The sequence below is a fragment of the Trachemys scripta genome, chromosome 14, assembly GCF_013100865.1.
Source record: "Trachemys scripta elegans isolate TJP31775 chromosome 14, CAS_Tse_1.0, whole genome shotgun sequence".
In the NCBI taxonomy this organism is placed as follows: Eukaryota; Metazoa; Chordata; order Testudines; family Emydidae; genus Trachemys; species Trachemys scripta.
This window is the reverse complement of record NC_048311.1, coordinates 19,455,312-19,470,094: the sequence shown is the minus strand read 5'-3', so window position 1 is coordinate 19,470,094 and position 14,783 is coordinate 19,455,312. Positions and strand designations below refer to the sequence as shown.

General features: G+C 44.7%; 1 protein-coding gene across 13 annotated transcripts in view; it reads right to left on the bottom strand.

Annotated features, from left to right (window-relative positions):
- EXOC7 (exocyst complex component 7) overlaps positions 1-14,783 on the bottom strand; it is a 33,759-nt gene that overhangs the window by 9,378 nt on the left and 9,598 nt on the right. For 2 of the 13 annotated variants that reach the window (XM_034789382.1, XM_034789384.1), the window contains exons 5-12: positions 12,684-12,906; positions 11,822-11,989; positions 10,436-10,447; positions 4,448-4,540; positions 3,251-3,319; positions 1,808-1,953; positions 1,520-1,672; positions 416-514 (exon numbers count right to left, since the gene is read on the bottom strand). In XM_034789382.1, the coding sequence (XP_034645273.1) occupies positions 416-514; positions 1,520-1,672; positions 1,808-1,953; positions 3,251-3,319; positions 4,448-4,540; positions 10,436-10,447; positions 11,822-11,989; positions 12,684-12,906 (963 nt within the window). The remainder of the gene's footprint in view (positions 1-415; positions 515-1,519; positions 1,673-1,807; positions 1,954-3,250; positions 3,320-4,447; positions 4,541-10,435; positions 10,448-11,821; positions 11,990-12,683; positions 12,907-14,783) is intronic. The other 11 variants (XM_034789386.1, XM_034789391.1, XM_034789383.1 and 8 more) reach the window with 6 other exon arrangements.

Sequence of the window (14,783 nt, the reverse complement as noted above, 5' to 3'; positions counted from 1 at the left end):
TAACTCACATTTTCTGCTTTAAAAAAAAAAAAAAGTTTTAAAAAACGCAGATCATTTTACGTGCAGTCTCGGCTCTCCCTGTAAAATGCTTTGCAGTACTGTGCATTAGGGACATTAAACAGAGAACTGCATTACATGCAGCCTTAATTATAAATACATTTTAAAACAAGGGATAGAAAAGTCTATTCCTCCTTGCTCTAACAAGTCAGCACTCTGCATTTCTTTTGCAACTGATACCTAAAGGCAATGAAGGGAACGCAGCTCCAGCACTACTTCGGATGTTGGTAAGGTTGCCATCTCGCAGAAGAGACAGGGCGCTGACCTCAGGTCATTGTTCATTAACATAATATTTCCACAGTTCAACCTGGTGATTCTCTTAGGTTACTGAAGAAGAGACCAGTGGAGTGGAAGTTACCTTAATGTTGTCTGCAAAGTCCTCCAGCGCTTTTGCACCTGTGGTTTCCATGGAAGTGATTAGCCCTGGAAGCTTGTTCTTTGTGCTGGCTGCAGTGCCCTGGAACGACCCAGTGCATGGCGTAAGATGTCTCACTACCTCCCCTTTCACCCACCATCCGACCTTCCCATCTCAGGGCATCTCTCAGTCCCAATTCCCTTAGTGGCGGGACTTCGCTGGAAGAATATTTACAGTCTAGTAAACCGCAGATTCTCATCAGAAATGCCACTGATTGGTTCAGCTGGCAGCAGAGGGGAACGTCCCAAATGAGCCTAGAGCTGAATCCCCATCTTATAAGTTATTTATTTCCCCTCTTGAAACACTTGCAGCCATGAGGCTGCACATTGTGGCCACCAATCTCCAACTATGCAGGAACGGACCGGGGAGCCTTTGAAAAAAAGAGTGACTCTTTGCTCAAACTGACCAGCGGGCGGGCGGGGGCAATCAAACAGCTGAACCCAATGCAATGATAAGGAGCCTCACCAAAGCTGGACACAGTGCCTGGCGCCTGGAGAGTCTTTTTGCAGCCGAGTGGCACGTTGGAGTTTTTAAACCCATTTACAGCAGTTACAAGTGAGCTTAATCCACCAACCTCTGACCTAAAAGAACCTCTATTTAACATCATCATCTGCTAGACCCCTCCTCAGAACTAGCCTTTCAGATGACGTAAGAAGACTTCCTTAAGAGCACATTCTTAACTAGATTTCAATGGTATTGAAGATTAATGACCTCAGGCGTGGTCACTGGTGTAGTACAAGAACCTAGAAATAGCCCGTCACCTAGTATCTGAGCTCCAAATTACTACTTTAACTGGAGAGAACTGTTACTAAGTGATGCACTTTCTCCAGGGATAGAGCAAACTGCCTCTGCATCATTCCCAGTCTTTGCTGGCTCAGGGAACGAGACACTGGGACTCCAAGCTGGGTCTACTACATGTTAGCGAGTGGCACGACCACATGGTTAGTTGGGTTCTGTTCTAAGATTTTTAATATTTTTGGCTATTCTAAAAGTCACTTAAGAAGCACTACAGACAAAGCTGCAGGACGTTCTCCAGTCACCACCTACCTGCAAGACTTGATCAAACTCTGGCTTTGTCTGCTTCAGGTGTCTGAGGATGGGGAAGATGGTGAGCACAGCTGAATAGTCATGCCGAATGATGGCCTTCCGGGCTGCCGAGACAATGTTATCCCCCTCTATCATCAGGTTATCCAGAGACTCCTATAAGACAACCACCAGAAACAGGGGGATGTGTCTTCCACTCAGGAAGCACTAGGTGAATGGAGGGAAGTAGGAAGGGAATGGTTTTGCAAACCAAACAATACAAATCAAACCAAGATATTGAGCTTAAGGGACCTGAATGAGGGAGTCAAAGGTCTTCTTCTGGTGGTGCTCTGGGATGATTTCTGTCAGGAGCTGGTACTCGCTCTGGGCCAGTTTCACAAAGGCGCTAACACAGTGAATGTACGCATCAATCTCGATGTCCAACATGTCATCCCTCCCTGTGGGAACAGCACAAGTTTATGAGAGTCAGGACCGTACTGATCCCTCCAGGGCCATATTGACCCCACCAATGACATTTCTCATTCCAAGACCCTGGTTTACACACAGCTCTTTGGGTTTCCTCTGGAGCAGACAGTTCAGGTATTGCACATGATTTTAAAGTGAAAATGGGACCAGTCTGAGCAGAGATCCCAAGAATGTGCCACAGATCCTGCCCATAAGATTTGCTCCTGAAAGCTGCACACACCCAGTAATGTGTGTGCATGGAGGTCTCAAGCTATGGAAAATGGGGTGCAGGGGTGCCACTTGCTCTCTCCAGCAACACAACAAAGCTCGTACTGGAGATGTTTGCTACCAGGACTGCAGGCTTGTGACTACATTTATTAGGGGTAGGAACAAGCTGTTCTAAGACTGGGAAAGGATGAGAGGGCTGCAATGAATTATTCAACACCTTCTCCAGTTTTATTTTTAGTTAGTTGAAATGGTTTCCACCCCTCACGCTGATGAACAACTGCCATTCTGAATCAGCATTTCTGGGAACGCAACGCTTCCCTGGAAGACATCTGCTCCCCATGGAGAGCAGCTCAGTGCTAGAATGCAGGAGGACATTTAAATTCTATGCTCCTGGAATGTCAGAATGGTTATGCATGAGATTTGCCACATGGGGCTGGATGTGCACACAGGCCAGCCAGGAACTCTTAAATCATCTGCTATTTGAGGAGTCTACCTGTAAGTGCTACACAGCAAGAAAATTGGGGAGGGGTTAGCTTCTGCCATACACTATACACAGCTCCTTTCCTACCCAATATCTGCAGCTTGTGATAAAAATAGAGTCACTCCATCATACTGAAGGAAGTCCCTTAGGTCAGCCTGTAACAGGGATGCTCAAAGTCTGGCATAAACATGACACACAATTCTAAAATTGTGGTCTACAGACTAGAAAGGACCAAAATGGAGTATTGCATGCTGGGACCTGTAGTCTGTTGGCTTCTTCTTAGTGCTGAGGAAGCCGGTAGCTGCAATCTGTTCCATTTTCTATGAGACAGGAACAGCCCTCCAGACTGCTGATAATTTTTGATTGGGCAAAGTTTGGGCCCCCCTGCTTTAGAGAGTAGGGCATGCGTGCCTAGCAGGAACAAGATCTCTTGAACGGACAAGAGCAAAAGCTTTATAACCAGAGATGGCCTCTGCTCCACGACCGCCCATGTGGAAGGAAAGTCACTGGCTAAGAGACTCTGCGAAACATGCTGAAAAGAAGGGACATTAGCCAGCTTGTTATTACGACGCGGTACTTACCAGCAGCTGGCCCATGCTTGTCGCTCAGGGTATCGGAAAGGTGTTTAACTCGTAAATCATGCTCATGACCTAGTGAGATGTCAGCCGGCACAAACAGAAGGCTCAGTTTATCCAGGGTGGGTACAGCATGGATGCTCACGCAGGCCGGAAACCACTTCAAGCTTTGGTTATTCAGTCTGTCAGAAATCTATACACACATGCTGTCCTGGAAAGCCCACCCACATCCCCTCTCTGGGCACCATAGCAGGAGTAGCCCTTTGAAGCCTGATGGGAAGTGTGAACCAGACATGTCATTTGCCAAGCCCAAGATGCCCTTCACACCTCTCGGCACAAGCTCTACCTGGGCTAGTGGGCATGGGGAATCCAGTCTGCACATTGGCTGTTAAGAGCCAGAACTCAGACAGTCACCTCTGTCGCTCAGTATTTGGGAAGTGTTTTTGAAAGGGTAATTGTAGTTCCTGAGGTCCCCCTTACAGTTGTGTGAACTAAAATATAGGTGAAAAATACCTATATGCAGATGACGTCGCAATCATTTCCTTCAAGCTGATCTCTTTATCTTTACAGGAATTGAAAGATCCTAAAGATATTTTTAAGCAAGTGATCTCTCTGCTTGCCCATTTTGTTCAAGTCCCCAAGCAGACAGCAGAGCCAGGGATGACATTTCAGGATGCAGGGGCAAACTTGCTTGTTACTGCCTTTCGTGCATACCTCTGTGAGGAGGAGGACAGCAAATTGAATCTTGGGCTGGTGCTGGTCTGACACATTCTTATCAGGGTTGGAAGGGCCACTACCAGTCTGAAGCCTTCTTAAAGTTCAGGCAAAGTGAAACAAAGACAGAAACACCAAGGAGGATGTCACTAAGGCAGAGCAGAGCTTCCCTTAGCCAGCCGACTGTATAACGGATCGACTTTTCCCCAAGATCAGCTGGCCCATGACATTATAGAGCCAGAAGAAGAATGGCTTGCTACCCTGGTTTTAATGCTCCATTCCTTTATCTTCTACCATGTTTTGAGTCCTACACAAATTAAGACTTTTCAATCAGCGTAGCTCCTTTGTCAAATTACCCCATGATCCCCATAGGATAAAGGCTAACACTACCCACACAGTGGGGCTCTGGGCTAATGGAAGCCCTGCCTGGGGAAGTAGATCTGATATATAGTAAAGATCCAAGGATGAAGAAGTGAGAGATGTGATTACCTTCCATAGGAATGAGGTTAGAGGCCCCCTTTTTCCCATCTAGACCATGCTGAGAGTACTGTTTCAGAAGGTTCTGAGCCTTCCGGATCGTGCCTGTCACCAGAGCCACAAAGAGAAGAGACAAGAAGACCTAGGAAATGAGTGAGAAAAAAAACCCACCAGCAGCCCTCCACCAGTGCTAATCATTGCAACCCAGTGAGATAATAACAGGCAACAGTGAGCATGCTCAGTACACACACTCGAACCCCAAACTGGGTTCCAGATGTGCCAATGCAACGGCCTATCCAAATCCGTGGCTTCCCTCTTACTAGAGAAGGCAGAATTCAACCCAAGCATGTCGAAGCTAATTCCGCAATGCCTCGGAGGTACTGGGGGTGGGGGAGAAGGTCAAATCTGCTGAGAAAGGAGGCCAGGCAGCATCCCTCCAGGGACACTTTGATTGAACTTGGGCACAAAATGCTTAAGACGACAATTCCCTGCTGTGTGAAAGCAGGTACCAGTCCAAGCCTTCATATTATCCACAAACAGTCCCCCACAAACCAAGGGCATCCAGTGACCTTGACTACACATCAAGAAATCTGGCCAGGCAATTAACACTACAGAAAGATATGCCCACCCTGGGAGGTGTTTTATGAGCATGCTCAGTGTGGATCAATGAGGATTCTAACAGCGGAGGTGAAGGAGAATCTCTTGCAGTACAGGGCTAATAACGACAGCATCAGGCATCAGTAGCCAAAGAGTGATTAGGGCACAGAATCTGCTCATCCCCCTTCCCTAGTTCTAGCGTTAAAGGGGGCAGGGTGAAGCCAATCACTAGGACACTATTCTTTTGAGGAACTGCAAATCAATTAAGCCACAGAAAAAGAATTAATGTAAAAAAAAAATATAACAGACAGCATTAAACAATAGCCGGTGCTGGATCCCCATGGCTAGGAAGTGCTGCAAGCACAAAACAGAAAGCATTAAGTGTCAAATGTAAACTAAGCACTGCTTACATATGGAAAGGTTAGTTTTAGCTCCTGGTATGAACATTAACAGAAAACTCCACAAACACACACACACACACACGGACACCCCAAGGCAGATGCTGTTGTCACATTGCTGCATGAATGTGGAACTGAAAATGTTGGAAAGGTATAAGCAGCTCTCTGGAGGTGGAACATGAAATGCAAATAAAGTAACCAAAAATCAAAACATAGCCAAAATACAAAGCAAAAATTGCACTTTTGATTTAAAAAAAATCATAACATGCACCAACCCCCAACTTCCAGCAGCAACTCTGGCTGCCACATCACAGGTGCTATTAGCTAGTCTGGAGATCAGTGTTAAGAGAACTGGTTTACAGTGTCTGAAAAATGAGAAGTCTTATCCTAACCGCCTGCCAAAGTTTAAACTATAGGAGGTGCTATAGCTGTTCCACCAAAGGACAATGGTAGCTTCCCTCTTACCCAGGTGCTCAAGGGAAGGTTTATAAAAGGTGTGGATAACTGGGAGACACAGGGGGTAGAACGTCTTTGGGAAGCTCAGGGTCCCAAATCGGGTATGATGGGAGTGGGCTGAAGACCCAAGGTGTGTTAAGTTCACTTCCCAATTCTAAAACATTAACCCTTGAGTAAAACACCTCACTTGCAACATTTTCTTTTTCTGATTCATCCCACCAATTTACAAAATGGTCTTAACTGCTTATTTAAAAAAAAAAAAATCTCAATAAAACAAATTCACATGGTGGTAATTTTCTTATTTCTACAAATTCCAAAGGCTTGGGAAGAGTCATGCCCACTTCCTATATTGATATCATTTATTCCACAGGCCTCTGCAGTATTTGTTTTTATGTAATCGACCTCTACCCAAATCCTAACTGATCCATCTGGGGCAGTTTTAAAACACATGAGTTCTTTCCATACCAACGCCTCCAATTTGTCACAAGCACTTTCAGAAATCGTACTTACAACAGAACTTATTTTATTGTTTCCAATGGCACTAAAATGCGTACGACTCCTGGAAACATTTCTGGTGGTCTCTGGTGTAAGTATTCGTGCAACCCCTCCCCCCACCTGTAAATGTAAATTGCAGATATCACTCCTGCTGATCTGTCATGTTGTCAGTAAGAATTCATTTAGCATGCATGCAGCACACATCAGTAGGAATAGCTAGTCCGAGGGGCACGGCCCACAACCTCTTGACATGCTTGCCTCAGATAAGAGCTGCGCTGTCAGTAGTGCATTTTCTCATTTGCACAAGAACAATCAGATGCATTTACATTCAGACATAGCAAGTGTGTGTGTGATTATTTCAATGCTGCCGCATCCCTGGTACTTCGTATCACAATTGGGCCTTAATGGATTCTATTGGAAGCCAAATGCCTTTGTTCCATGATTATTTCCTCTGATTAGGCAGCTTTCCAATCAAATGAGATAGTGCAGCAGTTACTAATGAAGGCATCAAATTCAAGAGCTGAGCAGGGATCTAACTGGGGACACAGAAACAGGTTATTCATCCTGCTGCTCAAAGATTATATTGCCTTCCCCATGGTACCACCTCCCCAACCGCTAGGTAAACTGGAACAGAAAGAAATTAACTGATATGAGCATAAGCTGATGCTTATAGAAAAAGGCCAATACACTCCTGGAGAACAGTCAAAGTCACCCTCCAGAAAATTAATGAGTCTTGCCCTCCCGTTAGGGTCAAATACAAGGTGTAAGTTCTCAGACTGCTCTGCTGTCCTTTCCAGTATGGCAGTTTCCCATCCTCTGAGCAGTTTTCTAATGCAACAGAAGGTAGCTCTGCTCCCTATCTCCTTGTGAACTGACAGCAGGTGTCTGTAGGAGAGTGGGTGAAATTCAATGGCCTTTGTATGGAGAGGGTCAGACACGATGATCATAATGGTCTCTACTGGACTTACAAGTCTATGAACACCCAACAGTTCTGGGAAGAGATTTTTTTAGTTAGCGCCGCCTGCTGGCTCTAGAATAGCAGTTAGAGTGGGGTTTGGTGTACCACACAAAAATGGCAGCTTTTCAAAAGCTTCTTGCCCGCAGAGTGGCAGGTGTTTTAAGAATGATATTCAGAACAGGAGGATTTTTCCCACCATGCTGTAGCAATTTTAGGGCAAATACCCCTTTGGAGCCCCAACTACGCTTGTCCTCGTCGATGCAGTGCTAAAATTTAGGAATGGGAAGAGATCAGCGTTTTCAAAGGGCTGTAAAGCATTATGCCTACAATGAAACACGTTGTACAAGTTCCACTCATTTGAGGTTAGCTTTAAGAGCGTCTCCGTCTCACGATGAAGGATATTGGAATGCATTTCAATGAATCGCTGAAATTTCACTCCAAAACCTTAGAAACCTTGCTCATTTTGTCTAACACACAGCTGTGAAAAGGATCACCCCTGGAGGACTACGAAGGCCTTACAAGTATGTGATGTGACCTCAGGAGGGTGCTGAAGAAGTATGTGGTACAACTGCAAAAGAAATGGTGATGGTGATACAAGACTGCATTGACACAATGAACAGGTACTGATAATAAGTTCCCCAGAACCCAGTTTAATCCTGGTGGGTTCTCTGGCTTGCGGTCCTGTCTCTCATACCTTGCCATCGTTTTCACAGACACTAGCACCCTTGGACTTTGCTTAGCATTTGAAAGGGCTGTAGCACAGATTTATTTTAGTGATTTATTCTTTGCAACAGATTAAAGTGTGTGTCAGGGTCTGTGCTGGGATATTCTTCCATTAGGACCGGGGAGCTCTTAACCTACATGCTTGAACTACCAGATATCCTCCTCTTAATGCTGTCTGAGATTTGATCTGGAGTTCGCTTTGATCACTGAATTGATGGCATAGAAAACATAGCGATTTCCTTGCCCAAACTTTAGAATGATGAAGATTAAAATAAGGGGCATTTAAACTCCAATAGAAGAATTTTGTTATGGAGTGCCACAGTTCTGATTTGAAGATCTGTTCGATCATCACCTCCAGAGCAGTCCCTGAAAGCTGATGGGTCTGTGGGAAATAAGATAGACTAATGCCAGGAAAAAAGATCTCATTTCTGGGTAACTATGCAGCTACAACACATGGCTGGTGTATTTGGAAATGGACAAGCCAGTCAGAACTTGAGCCTGGTTCAAAGAGAGACTCTGTCCTTGTCTGAGAATATGGAAGACACGAATTAGCTACTATTATTTCTTGAGACTCACAATACCCTAGATAATCACTTTACTGGATCTCTATTTGACACATGTAATGTCATCTCCATTTGCTCATCTTCTGAGTTTGTTTTTGTAACCCAGAAACACAAATACAAACACAGCCACTGCTTGGCTTATCCTACAAACTCTCTGGCTAAACACAGATCTAGGCCAAAATTTCCGAAGTGACTAGTGGTTTTGGGTGCCCAAATGGAGACCTTTTGGACCTGGTTTTCAGAAGGTGGGTGTTCAGCACTTTCTGAAAAAACAGGCCCCTTAAGGTGTCTCAAGTTGTGCTCCTAAAAACTGAGGCACATACAAATCACTAGTCATTTTTAAAATGATCTTCATAGTGGGAGAATGACAAAATATTCAGCAATGGAAAGAGAGCTGTTGAGGTATAAGGGAAAGCCTCCATTATAACGTGGGTCTGAAATACATTTGCTGACTGTGTTGGTTTAGCAACATTCACGATGAAAATCTCTCTAATCCAGGAATCTTTTCCTGTATAGTTTCAAGGTCAGATGGTATTGAAGATTGGGGGGCAGATCCTAAATGTAGATCAGCGCAACTACACTGACTTCAATGAAGGTAAGCTGCTTTGCACCCCCTAAGGCTCCAGCCCTCTGTCTTTTTTGCCTGTCTAGCTGCAGCTGTCTAGCACAGAAGTGCTAAATAACCAGAACAAGGCTTAACATCCGCTTTCCTTATTGTAATTATTTCATAGAATCATAGAATATCAGGATTGGAAGGGACCTCAAGAGGTCATCTAGTCCAAACCCCTGCTCAAAGCAGGACCAATTCCCAACTAAATCATCCCAGCCAGGGCTTTGTCAAGCCGGGCCTTAAAAACCTCCAAGGAAGGAGACTCCACCACCTCCCTAGGTAATGCATTCCAGTGTTTCACCACCCTCCTAGTGAAATAGTTTTTCCTAATATCCAACCTGGACCTCCCCCACTGCAACTTGAGACCATTGCTCCTTGTTCTGTCATCTGCCACCACTGAGAACAGCCGAGCTCCATCCTCTTTGGAACCCCCCTTCAGGTAGTTGAAGGCTGCTATCAAATCCCCCCTCATTCTTCTCTTCTGGAGACTAAACAATCCCAGTTCCCTCAGCCTCTCCTCATAAGTCATGTGCTCCAGACCCCTAATCATTTTTGTTGCCCTCCGTTGGACTCTTTCCAATTTTTCCACATCCTTCTTGTAGTGTGGGGCCCAAAACTGGACACAGTATTCCAGATGAGGCCTCACCAATGATATTTGATAGAGCAGGTGCTCCCATCAGGGATGCAGAACACAGAATCAAGTGCTATTATGTTTAAGAATTTGGGTTGGATTAAATATGGGAAAACACTGACTCCCCTTAGCAAAAATATATACACCCACAGCCATCATCTTTCTGGACAGAGGTTCACATGATCAACTCCATCCTGCAAAACTCAGCAGTAAAGCTATAAGAATGGAAATTCACACCTCTCCAGGCGGCTCGCTGGTGACAGGAAGAGTTCCGTCTGAAACTCAGGTTCACTGTAGCTGGTTTTAAAAGTCCTGCCAAAACCTGCCATGTCTTCATAGCTCTCTGAACTGTCAGCTTTCAAGAACAGCTCTGATGCATGGTACTGAATGTGGGGGTGCGTGTTTTAATACCTAGCTATGTGGTCACCAGTTTTAAAGATCTTCACTAGCAGATTTTCCCTTTAAATATCCCAGCCACAGCCTTTGCGATTAGCAGGAAGAGGACTGACTAGGTGGTAAAGAGGGACCTGGCAAGCTGCAGAGGAGACACACACAAAAACACAGTTTACCTGGAATGAAGACTGCCATTCACATAAGGATTATAAAAATAAAGACAACACAATTAAAATGAATACTTTCCTTCCTCCTCTCTGGGCCCTCCACCAATTCCCACTCCCTCCTCCCTTCTCCAATTGTTTTGCATATAGGAAGAGTAAATATCTGGGATCCATACTAGAAATAGCTACATTTGAAATTATTTCTTCTGCACAAGCTAACAAATTGCATATTAAGTAGATTGGACCAGACGTGCCAGAGCCTTGTGAGTGCTATATTGAAAGTAGAATGACACAGAGGACCTGATATTCATTCTGAATTTGTATGCGATTCTTTTTAGTGCTGCTGAAAGTGTCAGACAGACAGCCCTGGAGAGTAAAGTTCTCACTCCACAAAACAGGGACAGCAGCGGGGGAAGCTTTCCCCACAGATATGCCATAACCATGACCTGGAGTTTCCATCTCTGGGGGGAATGGGCAGTTCAGTTTCCACAGCTTGCTAAATCCTTGGCCTCTTTGCTTTGTTTTAGGATCATAGGGCTTCCCAGACTAGATCAGGCATCCTGTCCATCTAGTCCAACATCCCATCGGACAGTGGCCAGAACCAGATGTTCAAAGAAAGGTGTAAGAACACCGCACTAGGCAGATGTGAGAGAATCTGCCATCCAAACAGGTCTCTTCTCAATCTCTAATAGTTAAAGATTGGCTTAGGCACAGAACCACAAAGTTTCCAAGATTGTTATTAATTATGACAACTCTGAATAGTTACAATATCAATATACATGTCCAATCCCTTTGCGGCTAAGAATTTAGCAAGATTCAAAATGACTTCCTGTGGCAGTGAGTTTCACAGTTTAATTACATGTGTCTGTTAAACCGTATTTCATTTTGCCTGTTTTGAATTTCCCACTTTCTAACTTTATAGAATGTCCCTTTTCTCTCATGTTTTGAGACAGAGAGAACAGAAATTCTCAATCTGCCTTCTCTACATTATTCACTATTTTATTGACTTACGTCCCCTCCTGTCTGTCTCCTTTCTAAGGTAAACAATCCCAGTCTTTGCAATATCTCTGCATACAAGGGAGTTTTTTTAAAATGTCCCCTGAAATATGGACTGGATGAGCCAACAAAATAAGAAATGAAAGAGGGTCTATAATCTAGGAGCTTAACTCAATGTGAAAGTCCCTGATAAGCAAAAAAGTGTTTGCCATTCAACTCCCATCCACCCTGCTACCTTCAAAACACTTTTTATGACTAGATGCTACCCCATGAGATGGAGAGGCACAAAGGAAAACTCTGGTCAGTGAGAGACACACCCATTACAGACAAATGGAACAACATGCCCAGTGGATGTTCTTTAGCATCAGGGCAGGAAATTGATCCTTAAATTCTGGAACTAACCTGGTCTCTTGATGGGTTTTTTGGTCGGTGTGTCCTTCCTCTTGTTCTGAATGGCGGGGGAGTACGGGATGCCTGTGGAGGAGCTGTTCTTACGGAAGTGCTCCTTCAGACCTTTGATGGAGCGGTCGAGTTGGCTAGAGCGGATTTGGTAGTAAACATTCATGAAGTCTAAGGAGACAAGACAAAGGTATGACTGATAACCAAACTCAAGGCATTCTTTGCACAATGAGGATGCTGTTGCTGGACCTTTCCTGAAAACAGGCTTTGCGCAAAAGAGACTGACCTGCTTGGACTGGGGTCCCACATTCAAGTTCCTGCCTATAGATCTGTCCTAGGGATCTTTTGCTTTAAAGAAATTTGATTCTACATTGTAAACTCTTTGGGGCAGGGAGTATCATTTGCTATTCTCTCTATTTAACAGAGGGGAAAACTGAGCACAGAAGGGTTAAACGACTTCCAAAGGGTTATTATAAGCACGACAGTGAAATAGGTTTTAAAAATAAAAATAAAATGGGTTGTTACAAGGAATCTGATTTACACTACTCACCTAGAAATGCCTTTGACAGATAGTCAGAAGTTTTGCTTTGCTACCATTCTTTGTCAGTTTCCAAAGGCAATGTGATCGCTTGGCTCATTAGTTGCACAACTACTCTGAAAACAGACCTGACTGCTGAGAGGAGAGATCGCTTACTGGCTGAGTTCCACAGTGACACACACAGCCCTCAGGAGACAAGTTTTGCTCTCAGCAATGTGCAATAACATGGTTGATGGATTCCACTGGAGTGACCAAGATAAACATATCATGTATCACATATCTGCTTGTTTCAGAGATTGGCTCACTTAGGGATTCCTTTTAGTTTACCTTGGTTTCTCCCATACTCCACCAGCCAAAGGGAGATACGGACAATGTCTTGCAAGACACTCTCAGGGAGGTGTTCCAAAATCATATCTTCCTGCGTATCAATCTCGTCATCCCCGCTGATCAGATCCAGGATGAGGATCGGAGGAACTGGCTTGGTGTGTCGTGTCATCAGACTGCGAAATTCTGACTCCAGAGATTCCTTCCCCCTCTCAAACAGGGATTTCTGGAGGAGAGAGGAGAAACAACCTCTCCCAATATCTTTAAACATCACCTAATCTCTAGTGTACCTAAATACTGTGTACCACTGACATCTCCTACCAAATGCAATGTAGCCTATTGTCAAAAGAGTTTTAAAAAGTAAGGAGTTGGGAAAAACAAAGTGGAAGAATTACTCTGCAGGGGATGAAGTTTTGTTCTGCTCAGCTGCAACCTCTCTAGCTGCTAAGGGAAAGGCAATAGCTATTCAGAGGGAGTTCTAAGCATTCACAATGAGCTGGAAAAATGGGGTCACATTCTGCTCTCAGTTACACTTCTGCAAATCCACCGAGTTCAATGCAATTACTCCAGGTTTACACTGGGGTAACAGCAAAACTGGCCGATGGTATCTATAATAGGAGGTCTTGAAAGAGAAGAGGAAAGTGACATTTAAATAGAAAAGTTGAAGACTGCAGCAAGGATAATGCACAGAAGGCTGCAGTGAGCGTACAGTTTCCATCCCTTCTTTCTGACCAATGGTCCAGCATTAGTGCTTGGACTAACGGATTCTGAAAGTACTGCCTCACCAAAGCGTCCATAGCCCAGGTAGCTTAACAGAGCTAAGTTTAAAAAAAAAAAAAAAAAAAAAAAAAAAAAGAAAGGGGGGTGGGGAAATCTTATGAATTGTTCTGATTCCTTTCTTGTTTCCCCCACAATGCTTCAGTTGGGACAGTTTCAGCAACCGAGATCTCAAAATGTTAGTTAGCAATTAATGCTTCAAGCCACGCGAAAGCTGGAATTTCAAGCTGCTTTCAGATAGTAAAGCCTTCTAGCTGTTCTTGTGACAGCAGCTGCTAAAATAATGCCAGAATTTAAGTGGTGGCACAGAGTGGGGAAGGGATCACAGGTGGTGGGGAAAGAATTCAAGATGGCAATGAGCATATGGGATTAATTTTAGAGTCGATACAGTATTTGATCTATTTTAGGTACTTATATGACCTCCATTACTACAGTATATGAATGCTTCATAATCTCATGGATTTATTCTCAAAACCCCCTGTGAGGCAGGCAGAGCTATTATCCTCACTGTACAGATGGAAATGGAGGCACAGAGAAGATAAGTGACTTGCTCAGGGTCATACAGGGAGTCTGTGGCGGAGCAGGGAACTGAATCTGAGTCTCCCAAATCCCAGCCTAGCAGCCTAACCACTGGCCTATCCATCTATGATGAAGTGGGAATGTTCTTAATGTTTTCTCTGAATACTGTATGTGTGCCTCAGTTTCCCCTAGGTATTTCTTAAATATCTAGGTGGTTGGATAAGGGTGTGTGATTTTTGAAGAGCCTTAGAAGGCCAGTGTGATGCTGTCTGCACAGAGAATGGCCGACACCCTGTCTCCTGACAACTGATGGCCTGGGCCCCTCCCCTGCAAAGGTGCCAACTGAAGGTGTTGGAGAACAAAGAAATCAGATGGCCTCCTGGCCGAAAAAGGAGATAAAGGCCAGAGGAGGGGCTGGAGAGTTTCAGTTTTGGAGCTGGCTGGGGAAATGGAGGGGGGCCCAGACAGGGCTCTGGCCTCCCTGCCTCAAGATGGACCTGACTTAGGGATCCTGTTTCCTGTACCTACAAGCTCTGTTCTGGACTGTGTTTCTGTCGTCTAATAAACCTTCTGTTTTACTGGCTGGCTGAGAGTCACGTCTGACTGTGGAGTTGGGGGTGCAGGGCCCTCTGGCTTCCCCAGGAGCCCCGCCTATGCGGACTCGCTCTGGGAAGTGCACGGTGTGAGAAGGGGATGCTGAATGTTCCGAGGTCAGACCCAGGAAGGTCGAAGCTGTGTAAGCTTCTTGCCCTGGAGACAGTATGCTCACCAAGAGGAGGCATGCTTCCCCAGAGTCCTGACTGGCTT